Below are 14,410 nucleotides of genomic sequence, written 5' to 3'. Positions count from 1 at the left end.
CTAATGCTCAAATGCTAAATTAAATTGTTTCTTAATTATGTGTAAACATAAGATTAGGTAAGAAGTCCTTATTCTCATAGCAGTTCTACATCTATAAAACAAATTTTCAAATTAAATTAACAAAATTAAAGTTTTGATTAATATTACATATGTAAGGTAGTAGATGATTTTGCTTTGCTGAGATTAAATTTCCCCTTTCCATGAAAATATGGAACTCACTACTGTGATAGGAGGTTTTCTAGGCATGCTTATAATTGACTTACTTATCCCAATATTCTTCTCTATTAGAATTTCTGTGAAACTTTTCTACAGTTGTCATGAGGACACTTGACCTTCACTTAGCCAGAATGTATCACTCCCTAAGAAGTATTCTATTCTTTTCTCATTAGTCCAAAGAATGTTTTAGTTATAATTATTGGTGCCAAATACAAAATCAAGTGGCAGTATTTGATTACAAGGGGTTATCAAAATCATCCAAAATAGGTATACATAAATTGTTTAAGATTATAATTTAAATAAATGCAAAAATTCATATGTTTATAGAGAATTTGCAATATGTATGATTCCATTTATATGAAATGTCCAGGGTAGGGAAATAAAAACAGGAAGTAGATAAGTGGTTGTCAGGGGGAGGAGGGAGTAGAGAGTGACAGCTGCTAATGGGTACAGAAATTTTTTGGGGTGCTGAAAATGTTCTGGAATTAGTGGTGATGGCTGCATAACATTGTAAATGAAGTAAAAATCCACCCTAAAAGGGTGAGTTTTATGGTATGTGAAATACGTCCCAATTTTTAAAAAAGTGACTTAACAGTTTCCCTAAAGAATAGTTGCTGGAGGTAAGGTTTACATTTCTTTACCTAATGGGCTTATTTTGTGGAGTTTCCCAAAACAAAGAGTGTCCCTCCCTGCCCCTTCAATGTTGAGACTCCAGCTACATTTATATTAGAAATCAGATTTGTATTTGTATAATCGGTCACTGTGGTTTACGTGTGGGGCAGTAAAAATGAGCCAGAGAAGGAAAGCCTGGAGATAGGAAATTAGTTGGGTAACTAGTTACAAGGCTCTACAGGGCATCAATAACGACAAACCTAGATCAGACTAGCCTAACCCAGAGACACAGTAACTTACCATATTGAAGCTAAGAGCCTGCACTTTTTTGACACCAGGCAGTGTTATCAGGCATTAGAGGGGATAAAAAGATGACTAAGACAAAGATCTTGTCCTCAACTAGCTTACCATGTAGTAGTGACAATAAAACCCACGTAAGTAACACAGAATAGGAAGTACATTGTGATAAAAAAGGGAGGTACATACTATCAATGTCAAAGGAAGAAGTTCTTACTTCTGGTGGAAGTTCCATGTGATCTGTGGCTGGAGGAGAATTGGTTGTTGAGAGGTGGCCATGAAGTGAAGGGGCATTTTAGTAGAAGGAATTGTGTAAACAAAGGCATAGAAAATGGAGATCTAGAAGCAGGAAAGGGAAGGATGAATGAGCACTAGCTGGACTAAGCTCTGGGAAGGAAAACAGAAGAGGTAAAACAGGAATAACACAGACTAACAGATTGATGGAAAAACTGATCATGTGTGTGAAGGAGAAGAGGGTCAACAGAAATTGCTTTTCCACAGATTTTTATAAATGTGCAAGATTTCATATTGCAATGCTTCCTCTCGGTAAATAGGACTTTGTTGGCTTAGAGGGAAAGTGATTTCTGAAAGAAAGTTTCTATGACGGCCAACTCTGGTGGGGTACCGAAGCTAAGAGCAAAGAAGAGCAAGAAGGCGCCAGACGACAGGAAAGGGAACTGACAAAAATGAATGCAAAAAAGGAATGTGAGGGTCCCTGAATCCTTCCTCCTATCATTTCAGTTGAGGTCACCCCGCCCGTAGGCGTCTGTCTTATCACCAATAAGTTTGTACCATCAATAAAATAGTAGAATTCACCTGGCTAAGAACCCTGGCGTGATAACGCCAAATTCATGTGCATTATCAGAATGTATTAATTCAGTTTTTAAAAACACACTGTCCCTGGCACACGGATGGCACCCAAACATTTGCTTTATAAATTAATGATGTCTTTTCTGTGTTTTAGGGCCTATATTAGGAGAGGAAATGATTCAAAACTGCATCCTAAAATCTATATCCTCTGCTAGCACTTAAGTTGCAACGACCTAGTTCCAAGAAGTCTGGTTTCGCCTTTTAAAACAGGTTTTTGCCCTTCCGTCAGGTCCCTTAGTCAGTAGGTCCAGCAGAGGTCGCAGTTCGAAAGGCCAATCACTGCTAGGCCATGGGGCGGAGCCACAGCGCCCCGCCTCTCCTCCCAACCCGGCTCCACAACCTATCCAGGTCCGGCCTCCCGCGCACCTGCGTGTCTCCCCACGCGGAGGCTGTGCGATTCTCCAGCCGCGTTAGCGGGAAGGGGTTTGGCCTTGTCTCTCGCGATATCGCCTCCTGCTGCTGCCGCTGTTGCTGCTGGGGCTGCCCGAAGCTCCGGGCAGCTGAGTGGTGGCGACTGCGCAGCCGCTACGTTCGGTTGCTATGCTGTGGCCTGGGAGACGGGGCGTGCTTGAGGGAGGAGACGGAGGAGGAGGGAAAGGAGGAGGAGGGAAAGGAGGAGGAGGAGGAGAAGGTGGAGGAAGGAGGGCGTTGAGCTCCGCCTGCACTCACACACAAACGCTGCTCAGGATTACCCGCTCGCTCCCGCCGCGCTGTGCGCTTTTCCGCGCCTCGCGGCGCCCCCACATTGTTCTCGCCGGACTCTTGGGTCCTCAGGGGCTGAATTCGGGCCTAAGCCGGGAGAGCAGAGACTTGGCCTTGGCTGAAGGGTCGGAGCATTGGGGCCAGGCTCCCCTCCCCCACGGCACTGTGCGGGGTGTGGATTATCTCATCCCCGCAGAGGTGGGAGCGCACGCCGGCTGCCCGCCTCCCCCCGCCTCTTCGGCGGCGCCGGTCGCGGCAGCCCTGCAGTATGAGGTGGTGCTGGCGGCTCCGGGCCGTGGCGGGGCCGCTACGGCGGCGGCTGCCGGCGGAGCACTGAGGCAGCCCCCGGGAGCGGCGCGGCGGACTCGCTTTCTTCTCCAGCGGAGAGGACGCGGCTGTAGTGAGAAGGTAAGAGGCTCGCAGGTCCTCTCCGACCTCTCGGCCCCGCGCCGGACGCGAGGCTGTTCCCTGGGGCGTTTGCGACTCTGGCGAGGCGAGCCAGGTAAGGCAGGCCGGAGATAACGATGATATAAAAGGGAAGAAAAAGACGCCCTCCCCCACGTTTTCCTCCGGACCTCTGCTCTCGCAGCTCCCTGCGGTTATCGTTAGAATCTCTGCTAAGGGTGAGCGAAGGGAGAGGGATGGAATAGGTGCGGAGATGGAATGTTCCACTGTACCTAAACTCTACCGAGTTTTCCATTGCTGGTAGGGTTCCCTCCCCCCTCTTTTTAATTGGCTCGTATAATTGCCTCCTCCATGCTGCTTGGGCAGACTGCCCCTGCCATTGAAGTTTTCAAGTCCCTTACGATTCTACTGCTATATACTGGTATTTAGGGATGTTTAGTTGGGGCGAAAAGTTGAGATGTAGCTATGTAGTTGAATAGACTTAGCAGTGTATTTCCCAAGGTCTCCTTAAAATGGAACAGTTTACCATTGCACACTGTATAGATGTTTCTGTGAAACTCAAAAGAGTGGGAGACTATGTTGCATTGTATAGTGACACCACCATGGACAAGGGGAATTTGTAGGATTTTCAAGTGCTTGTTCTAGGAGAACCTGCATATCTGCAGTAAACCAACTGCTTTTAGAATCGGAGATTGGAGTAATAGTAGGTTTATATGACCAGATCTTGGGCCCATGAAATAGTACAGTTTTAAATGTTTATGGAGGGAAAACAAAAAGCCAAAAGCCAGTGTATTCGATTTGTAAAAGATGATTTGAGTAAAAAGAAGATTGTGGAAGAGTAAAAGTCAGGGTATTTTTTAATCCTGATTTTCGAACCTTAACGCGCCAGAGGAAAAAAAGTTATTTTTCATTTTTTGAAGGTAGGAGCTGACCTTAAACTAAATAATTATTCAGAGCCTAAAGTGTACTTCATGGAATAGAGCTGGATATGTCAGTTAAATCTGGAACTTGAATATAAATTTAACTTGTAGGTTTTTTTTTTTTTAAAGACTTTTCTTGTAAGCAAAAGTTTGTGTGCAGAACTTAACTAACTCATTAGCAAAAGAGTGCAGTAACTTTGTGGACATCACAATTTTTTGTCAGAATAAATTTATGCTGTACTTACCACAAAAGCTATTTTCACATCTCATTTTTTTTTAATGGCACATGTATCTTTGTTACCATTTTTAATTGAAACGTGCACGGTTCCATTGTATGTTCTTGAATGGTTAATAGGAAGAGAAACATGGTCTTTTTCTACATGAGAATATTTGTAATTTAGCCAATCTGTTTTAAACATTTAACATCAGATTTTGAAAAACACATGTTTTGTAGTTTTTATTATGAATTGAATAGATTCAAGTTTATTAAATTAGAAAATCACAGGTTCCTCAAAAATAGTAATGAATGAGGATGTGACTGACTTACTGCCTGTTTTTCTAACCTGCTCAGCTTCTGGGCTGTGGATATTGAATTGTTTCAAACTTGTGGTTTTTTTTTCATGTTCTAATGGAGTATCTTTAAAACTGTCCCTAGTAACTTTGTTACTTTAAATTGTGACACCCAATTTCTAATTTAGGCTAGGCATAAAAACCAGCATTGATTGAAGGAACACACTGGCTAAAAATACTTTCTGGGTCAGATGTACTTAGAATTCAGCCTCAGGAAAATTCATTTGAAGTATTCTACTGTGACCAGTGTACACTTCATTATTATAGAAGGACTTAAAAAATTATAGACTCTCACAAATCAGATTTCATCAGTTCAGGCATAGAAGTCTAAGTTTTCTAAATGTGTAAAGTACTTTATGTAGGAGAGTAATAAAGACTTTTTTCATTGTTTATTTTTTACTTATGTGACTCCCCCCCAGACTATTATTAAAACTGTGATTTATATATTCCAGATTGTTTTGTCTTTAAATATAATTAGAGTTATAAAGTGACAGTACAATGTGTAGTGTTAACTAGTGTTTATTCATGACTTATATTCTTAACTCTTTAAGGGAGCTCAGTGGTCATGTTTTTGAGTAAATCTTTAAAGAACAAATTAAGAGAATGCCAGATACTTTCAAGGAGACTCTTGTTGACAGATACTTAGAGGACTTTTTATTCCCCCTTCTGAGGGCCAGTATAGTCAGTTTTAAACAATAAAACTTTAAAAAATATGTAAAAATCTTGTTTGGTGGATGTTCAGAGACAAATGTTTAAAAATTCTGCCTTTTTTTTTTGGAATTTTTTTTATTAAGGTATTGATATACACTCTTATGAAGGTTTCACATGAAAAGCATGTGGTTACTATGTTCATGCTTATTATCAAGTCCCACCCATACCCCATAGCAGTCACTGTCCAATCAGTATAATAAGATGCTACAGCCACTATTGTCTTCTCTGTGGGACACTGCCTTCCCCACGATCCCCACCACGCCATGTGTACTAATTAATCATAATAACCCATCAATCCTCTTCTCCCTCCCTCCCCACCCACCCCTCCCCTTTGGTAACCCTAGTCCCTTCTTGGGGTTTGTTAGTCTGTTGCTGTTTTGTCCCTTCAGTTTCGCTTCATTGGTACACAACACAAATGAGGGGAAATCATTTGGTACTTGTCTTTCTCCACCTGGCTTATTTCACTGAGCATAACCTCCAACTTCATCTATATTGGTGCAAATGTTAGGATTTTTTTCTTTCTTATGGCTGAATAGTATTCCACTGTGTTTATGTACCACATCTTCCTTATCAATTAATCTACTGATGGACACTTAAGTTGCTTTCATATCTTGGCTGTTATAAGTAGTGTTGCAATATACATGGGGGTGCATATATCTTTTTGAATCTGAGAAGTTGTTTTCTTTGGGTAAATTCCTAGGAGTGGAATTCCTGGGTCAAATGGTATTTCTATTTTTAGTTATTTGAGGAACCTCCATACTGCTTTCCACAATGGTTGAACTAATTTACCTTTCCACCAGCAGTGTAGGAGGGTTCCCCTTTCTCTGCATTGTCACCATCATTTGTTGTTTGTAGTCTTTTCGATGTTAGCCATCCTAACTGGTGTGAGGTGATACCTCATTGTGGTTTTAATTTGCATTTCCATGATAATTAGCGATGTGGATCATCTTTTATGTGTCTGTTGGCCATCTGAATTTCTTTGGAGAAGTGTCTGTTCATATCCTCTGCCCATTTGTTAATTGGGTTATTTGCTTTTTGGGTGTTGAGGCATGTGAGTTGTTCATATATTTTGGACGTTAACCCCTTGTCAGATATGTCGTTTGCAAATATATTCTCCCATATGTAGGATACCTTTTTGTTCTGATGGTGTCCTTTGCTGTACAGAAGATTTTTAGCTTGACCTAGTCCCATTTGTTCAGTTTTGCTTTTGTTTCCCTTGCCCGAGGAGATGCATTCAGGACAGAGTTGCTCATGTTTATATTTAAGAGATTTTTGGCTATGTTTTCTTCTAAGAGTTTTATGGTTTCATGACTTACATTCAGGTCTTTGATCCATTTTGAATTTACTTTTGTGTATGTACTTGGACAATAATCCAGTTTCATTCTTTTACATGTAGCTGTCCAGTTCTGCTAACACCAGTTGTTGAAGAGGCTGTCATTTCCCCACTGTAAATCCACGGCTCCTCTGTTGTATATTAACTGACCATATATGCTTGGGTTTATATGTGGGCTCTTTATTCTATTGCATTGATCTATGGATCTTTTCTTGTGCCAGTACCAAATTGTCTTGATTACTGTGGCTTTGTAGTAGAGCTTGAAGTTGGGAAGCGTAATCCCCCCACTTTATTCTTCCAGGATTGCTTTGGCTATTGGGGTCTTTTGTAGTTCCTTATGAATTTTAGAACTATTTGCTCTAGTTCATTGAAGAATGCCATTGGTATTTTGAAAGGGATTGCATTGAATCTGTAGATTACTTTAGGCAGAATGGCCATTGTGACAATATTAATTCTTCCTACCGAAGAGCATGGGATGAATTTCCACTTATTAGTATCCTCTTTAATTTCTCTCCAGATTGTTTTGTAGTTTTCAGGGTATAGATCTTTCACTTCCTTGGTTAGGTTTATTCCTAGGTATTTTATTCTTTTTGATGCAATTGTGAATAGTATTGTTTTCTTGATTTCTCTTTCTGCTTGTTTATCATTAGTATATAGGAATGCTACAGATTTCTGTGTATTTATTTTGTATCCTGTAACTTTGCTAAATTCAGTTATTCTTTCTAGTACTTTTGGGGTAGATTCTTTAGGGTTTTCTACATACAATATCATGTCATCTGAAACAGTGACAGTTTAACTTTTTGCTTACCAATATGGATGCCTTTTGTTTCTTTGTGTTGTCTGATTGCTGTGGCTAGGACCTCCAGAACTATGTTGAATAAAAGTGGGGAGAGTGGGCATCCTTGTCTTGTTCCCGATCTTAGAGGAAAAATTTTCAGCTTCTCGCTGTTAAGTATAATTAATGTTGGTTGTGGGTTTGTCATAATGGCCTTTATTATCTTGAGGTACTTGCCCTCTTTACCTATTTTGTTGAGAGTTTTTATCATGAACGGATGTTGAATTTTGTCAAATGTGTTCTGGCATCTTTGGAGATGATCATGTGATTATTGTCCTCCTTTTGGTAATGTGGTATATGATGTTGATGGATTTTTGAATATTGTACCATCCTTGCATCCCTGGAATAAATCCTACTTGATCATGATGGATGATCTTTTTTGAGGTATTTTTTAATTAGGTCTGCTAATATTTTATTGAGTATTTTTGCATCCATGTCAGGGGTACTGGACTGTAATTTTCTTTTTTTGTGATGTCTGCCGGGTTTTGGTATTAGAGTGATGCTGGCTTCATAGAATGAGTTTGGATGTATTCCCTCCATTTCTACTTCTTGGAAAACGTTAAGGAGGATGGGTATTAGGTCTTCACTAAATGTTTGATAAAATTTGGCAGTGAAGCCATCTGGTACAGGACTTTTGTTCTTAGGTAGTTTTGTCATTACCAGTTCAATTTTGTTGCTGGTAATTGATTTTTTCAGATTTTCTGTTTCTTCCTGGGTCAGCCATGGAAGGTTGTATTTTTCTAGAAAGTTGTCCATTTCTTCTAGGTTATCCAGTTTGTTACCATATAATTTTTCATAGTATTCTCTAATAACTCTTTGTATTTCTATGGTGTCTAGTGATTTTTCCTTTCTTATGTCTGATTCTGTTTATGTGTGTACACTCTCTCTTTTTTTTTTATAAGTCTGGCTAGGGGCTTATTTATTTTGTTTATTTTCTTGAAGAACCAGCTCCTGCTTTCATTGATTCTTTGTATTGTTTTATTCTTCTTGACTTTTTTTATTTCTACTCTAATCTTTATTATGTCCCTCCTTCTACTTACTTTGGCCTCATTTGTACTTCTTTTTCTAGTTTCATCAATTATGAGTTTAGACTGTGCATATGGGATTGTTATTCTTTCCTGAGGCAGCCTGTATTGCAATATACTTCCCTCTTAGCACGGCCTTCTGTGTGTCTCACAGATTTTGCGGTGTTGAGTTATTGTGTTATTTGTCTTTACATATTGTGTGATCTCTGTTTTTATTTGGTCATTGGTCTGTTGATTATTTAGGAGGGTGTTGTTAAGCCTCCATGTATTTGTGAGCTTTTTTGTTTTCTTTGTGTAATTTCTTTCTAGTTTCATACCTTTGTGGCCTGAGAAGCTGGTTGGTACAATTTCAATCTTTTTGAATTTACTGAGGCTCTTTTTGTGGCCTAGTATATGATCTATTCTTGAAAATGTTCCATTTGCACTTGAGAAGAATGTATATCCTTCTTTTGGGTGGAGTGTTCTGTAGATGTCTGTTAGGTCCATCTGTTCTAATGTGTTAAGTGCCTCTGTCTCCTTATTTGTTTTCTGTCTGGTTGATCTGTCCTTTGGAGTGAGTGGTGTGTTGAAGTCTCCTAAAATGAATACATTGCTCTCTGTTTCCACCTTTAATTCTGTTAGTATTTGTTTTACATATGTAAGTGCTCCTGTGTTGGGTGCATAGATACTTATAATGGTTATATCCTCTTGTTATACTCACCCTCTGTCTTGATTCTTTTTTTGTTATTAGGAATGTAAAGTTGGTGACTTCACTAGTAATGGCAAGTGTATGTGACTTAATGTGCCTAAATATGAATTGCTGCCTTTGTGTTAAATTTGTTATTGGCAGAAATTCTGTGCTTACAAACTAAGTGGAATTTTGTTCTTTTCTGGGTAATAACGTGCATGGTATAAAGTGCTTTTATATGCTACAGTCTAGATTTGTTAAATTTGGCAGTATATTAGATTAAGCTATGAAGACTTGAAGATTGTTTTAACATTCCAGAAATTCTTTTTATTGTTTGCCAGAACACTATAGGAGGAAGGTGTTATTTCTTCATTTAATATTTAATTAGTAGTACAGATGGTAAAAGGGAATGTGATGTAGAAGTACTGCAGTATGTTATTTATTGGTGTGGAAGTACAGCATCTAGAAACAGTGTAATTTATTTTCCTTTGCATGATCAGTCAGTATAGTCATATTTAAAATAGATGGAATACAAGAGGAGAAATTTATTACATTCTCTTCCATTTCCTTAGAGGCATTTTTGTCCACATTCATTACTCATTTCATTATTACTACTATTTTTTTATCTTATTATTATTTTATTTTGGTATCATTACTCTACAATTACATGAGGAACATTGTTTACTAGATTCACCCCATCACCAAGTTCCCCCCACATTCCCTGTTGCAGTCATTGTCCATCAGCATAGTAAGATGTTGTAGAATCACTACTTGATTTCTCTGTGTTATACAGCCCTCCCCATGACCCCGCCCACATTATACATGGTAATTGTAATGCCCCCTTACTTTCCACCCCCCCTTATCCCTCCCTTCCCACCCATCCCCAGTCCCTTTTCCTTTGGTAACTGTTAGTCCATTCTTGGGTTCTGTGAGCCTTCTGGTGTTTTGCTCCTTCTGTTTTTCCTTTGTTCTTATACTCCACAGATGAGTGAAATCATTTGATACTTATCTTTCTCCACCTGGCTTATTTCACTGAGCATAATACCCTCTAGCTCCAACCATGTTGTTGCAAATGGGAGGATTTGTTTTCTTCGTATGGCTGAATAATATTCTGTTGTGTATATGTATCACATCTTCTTTATCCATTCATCTACTGATGGACACTTAGGTTGCTTCCATTTCTTGGCTATTGTGAATAGTGCTGTGATAAACATAGGGGTGCATATGTCTTTTTCAAACTGGGCTGCTGCGTTCTTAGGGTAATTCCTAGAAGTGGAATTCCTGGGTCAAATGGTATTTCTATTTTGAGCTTTTTGAGGAACCTCCATACTGCTTTCCACAATGGTTGAACTAGTTTACATTCCCACCAGTAGTGTAGGAGGGTTCCCCTATCTCCACAACCTTGCCAACATTTGTTGTTGTTTGTCTTTTGGATGGTAGTGATCTTTACTGGTGTGAGGTGATATCTCATTGTGGTTTTAATTTGCATTTCTCTGATGACTGGTGATGTGGAGCATCTTTTCATGTGTCTGTTGGCCATCTGAATTTCTTCTTTGGAGAAGTGTCTGTTCAGCTCCTCTGCCCATTTTTTAATTGGATTATTTGCTTTTTGTTTGTTGAGGTGCATGAGCTCTATATATTTTGGATGTCAACCCTTTATGGGATCTGTCATTTATGAATATATTCTCCCCATGACCCCGCCCACATTATACATGGTAATTGTAATGCCCCCTTACTTTCCACCCCCCCTTATCCCTCCCTTCCCACCCATCCCCAGTCCCTTTTCCTTTGGTAACTGTTATTTTGAATATATTCAAAATAACATCTGTCATTTATGAATATATTCTCTCATACTGTAGGATACCTTTTTGTTCTTTTGGTGGTGTCCTTTGCTGTACAGAAGCTTTTCAGTTTGATGTAGTCCCACTTGTTCATTTTTGCTTTTCTTTCCCTTGTCTGGGGAGATATGTTCATGAAGAAGTCGCTCATGTTTATGTCCAAGAGATTTTTGCCTATGTTTTTTTCTAAGAGTTTTATGGTTTCATGACTTACATACAGGTCTTTGATCCATTTCGAATTTACTTTTGTGTATGGCGTTAGGCAGTGATCCAGTTTCATTCTCTTACATGTAGCTGACCAGTTTTGCCAACACCAACTGTTGAAGAGGCTGTCATTTTCCCCATTGTATGTCCATGGCTCCTTTATCATATATTAATTGACCATGTATGTTTGGGTTAATATCTGGGGTCTCTATTCTGTTCCACTGGTCTATGGGTCTCTTCTTGTGCCAGTACCAAATTGTCTTGATTACTGTGGCTTTGAGGTATAGCTCAAAGTTGGGAAGTGAGAAGCCCCCTACTTTATTCTTCCTTCTCAGGATTGCTTTGGGTATTCGGGTTCTTTCGTGGTTCAATATGAATTTTAAAACGATTTGTTCCAGTTCGTTGAAGAATGCTGTTGGTATTTTGATTGGCATTGCTTTGACTCTGTAGATTGTTTTAGGCAGGATAGCCATTTTGACATTATTAATTCTTCCTAGCCAAGAGCATGGGATTAGTATCCATTTATTAGTGTCCTCTTTAATTTCTCTTTAGAGTGTGTTGTTTTCAGGGTATAGGTTTTTCACTTCCTTGGTTAGGTTTATTCCTAGGTATTTTATTCTTTTTGATGTAATTGTGAATGGAATTGTTTTCCTGATTTCCAGGTCTGCCAGTTTATTGTTAGTGTATAGGAAAGCAACAGATTTCTGTGTATTAATTTTGTATCCTGCAGCTTTGCTGAATTCTGATATTAGTTCTAGTAGCTTTGGAGTCGAGTTTTTAGGGTTTTTTATGTACAACATCATGTCATCTGCAAATAGTGACAGTTCTTCTTTACCAATCTGGATTCCTTGTATTTCTTTGTTTTGTCGGACTGCTGTGGCTAGGACCTCCAGTACTATGTTGAATAGCACTGGGTTGAGTGGGCATCCCTATCATGTTCCAATCTTAGTGGAAAAGCTTTCAGCTTCTTGCTGTTAAGTATGATGTTGGCTGTGGGTTTGTCATATATAGCCTTTATTATGTTAAGGTACTTGCCCTCTGTACCCATTTTATTGAGAGTTTTTATCATGAATGGATGTTGAATTTTGTTGAATGCTTTTTCAGCATCTATGGAGATGATCATGTGGTTTTTGTCCTTTTTGTTGATGTGGTGGATGATGTTGATGGATTTTCGAATGTTGTACCATCCTTGCATCCCTGAGATGAATCCCACTTGGACTTGGTATATGTTCCTCTTGATGTATATTTGAATTCAGTTTGCTAATATTTTGTTGAGTAGTTTTGCATCTATGTTCATCAGGGATATTGATCTGCAGTTTTCTTTTTTGGTGGTGTCTTTGCCTGGTTTTGGTATTAGAGTGATGCTGGCTTCGTAGAATGAGTTTGGAAGTATTCCCTCCTCTTCTATTTGTTGGAAAACTTTAAAGAGAACAGGTATTATTTCTTCTCTATATGTCTGATAAAATTAAGGGATGAATTCATCTGACCCGGGGGTTTTGTTCTTGGGTAGTTTTTTGATTACTGATTCAATTTTGCTGGTAATTGGTCTGTTTAGATTTTCTATTTCTTCTTTGGTCAGTCTTGGAAGGTTGTATTTTTCTAGGAAGTTGTCCATTTCTTCTATATTATCCAGCTTGTTAGCATTTGGATTTTCATAGTATTCTCTAATAATTCTTGTATTTCTGTGGTGTCCGTCGTGATTTTTCCTTTCTCATTTCTGATTCTATTGATGTGTATAAATTCTCTTTTTTCTCTTATTAAGTCTGGCTAGGGGCTTATCTATTTTGTTTATTTTGTCAATGTTATTATTTATTTCTCTCTAATCTTTTTATGTCCCTCCTTCTGCTGACTTTGGGCCTTATTTGTTCTTCTTTTTCCAGTTTCAATAACTGTGACTTTAGACTATTCATTCAGGATTGTTCTTCCTTCTTTAAATATGCCTGGATTGCTGTGTACGCTGTGTCCCACAGAAGTTGGGGCATTGTTCTCTTGTTGTCATTTGTTTCTGTATAGTGCTTGTTCTCTATTTTAGTTTGGTCATTGACACATTGATTATTTAGGAGCATGTTGTTAAGTCTCCATGTGTTTGTGAGCCTTTTTGTTTCCTTTGTACAATTTATTTGTAGTTTTATGCCTTTGTGGTCTGAGAAGTTGGTTGGTAGAATTTCAATCTTTTTGAATTTACTGACTCTTCTTGTGGCCTAGTATGTGGTCTATTCTGGAGAACGTTCCATGTGCACTTGAGAAGAATATGTATCCTGTTGCTTTTGGATGTAGAGTTCTGTAGATGTCTGTTAGCTCCATCAGTTCTAGTGTGTTGTTCAGTGCGTGTGTGTCCTTACTTATTCTCTGTCTGGTGGATCTGTCCTTTGGAGTGAGTGGTGTTTTGAGGTCTCCTAGTAGGAATGCATTGCATTCTGTTTCCTCCTTTAATTCTGTTAGTATTTGTTTCACATATGCTGGTGCTCCTGTGTTGGGTTGCATATATATTTAGAATGGTTATATCCTCTTGTTGGACTGACCCCTTTATCATTATGTAATGTCCTTCTTTATCTCTTGTGACTTTCTTTGTTTTGAAGTCTATTTTGTCTGATACATGTACTGCAACACCTGCTTTTTTCTCCCTATTGTTTGTATGAACTATCTTTTTCCATCCCTTGACTTTTAGTCTGTGTGTGTCTGGGTTTGAGGTGAGTCTTTTGTAAGCAGCATATAGATGGGTCTTGCTTTTTTATCCATTCTATTACTCTGTGTCTTTTGATTGGTGCATTCAGTCCATTTACATTTAGGGTGATTATTGAAAGATACGTACTTATTGCCATTGCAGGCTTTAGATTCGTGGTTACAAAAGGTTCAAGATTAGCTTCTTTACTATTTTACTGTCTAATTTACTCACTTTTGATGTGTTATAAACACTGTCTGATGATTATTTATTTCTCTCCCTTCTTATTCCTCCTCCTCCTTTCTTTATATGTTGGTTGTTCCATTCTGTGGTCTTTTGTATTACCTTTGTTGGCTTTTGTGGGTAGTTGATTTTGTTTTTTGTCTTTCGTTAGTATGTGGTTGGTCTGCTTTCTCTGCTGTGATTTTATTTACTCTGGTCACATCTATTTACCCTTAGTAGTGCTTCTCTCTATAGCAGTCCCTTTAAAATATCCTGTAGAGATGGTTTGTGAGAGGCAAATTCCCTCAACTTTTGCTTGTC

General features: G+C 38.8%; 1 protein-coding gene across 16 annotated transcripts in view; it reads left to right on the top strand.

Moving 5' to 3' along the window:
- The first annotated feature begins 1,553 nt into the window (after positions 1-1,553).
- PTPN4 (protein tyrosine phosphatase non-receptor type 4) overlaps positions 1,554-14,410 on the top strand; it is a 269,179-nt gene continuing 256,322 nt past the window's right edge. For 4 of the 16 annotated variants that reach the window (XR_012133350.1, XR_012133348.1, XR_012133349.1 and 1 more), the window contains exon 1: positions 2,065-3,105. Coding sequence is in view for 5 of the 16 variants with exons in the window: in XM_073241311.1 (XP_073097412.1) it covers positions 2,536-3,105 (570 nt within the window). In the remaining 11 variants the exon portion in view is untranslated. Of the gene's footprint in view, positions 3,200-14,410 lie in introns of all 16 variants that reach the window. The other 12 variants (XM_037001056.2, XM_073241317.1, XM_073241321.1 and 9 more) reach the window with 9 other exon arrangements.

The sequence above is a fragment of the Manis javanica genome, chromosome 7 (assembly GCF_040802235.1).
Source record: "Manis javanica isolate MJ-LG chromosome 7, MJ_LKY, whole genome shotgun sequence".
In the NCBI taxonomy this organism is placed as follows: Eukaryota; Metazoa; Chordata; class Mammalia; order Pholidota; family Manidae; genus Manis; species Manis javanica.
This window is presented reverse-complemented; position numbering and strand designations above follow the sequence as displayed.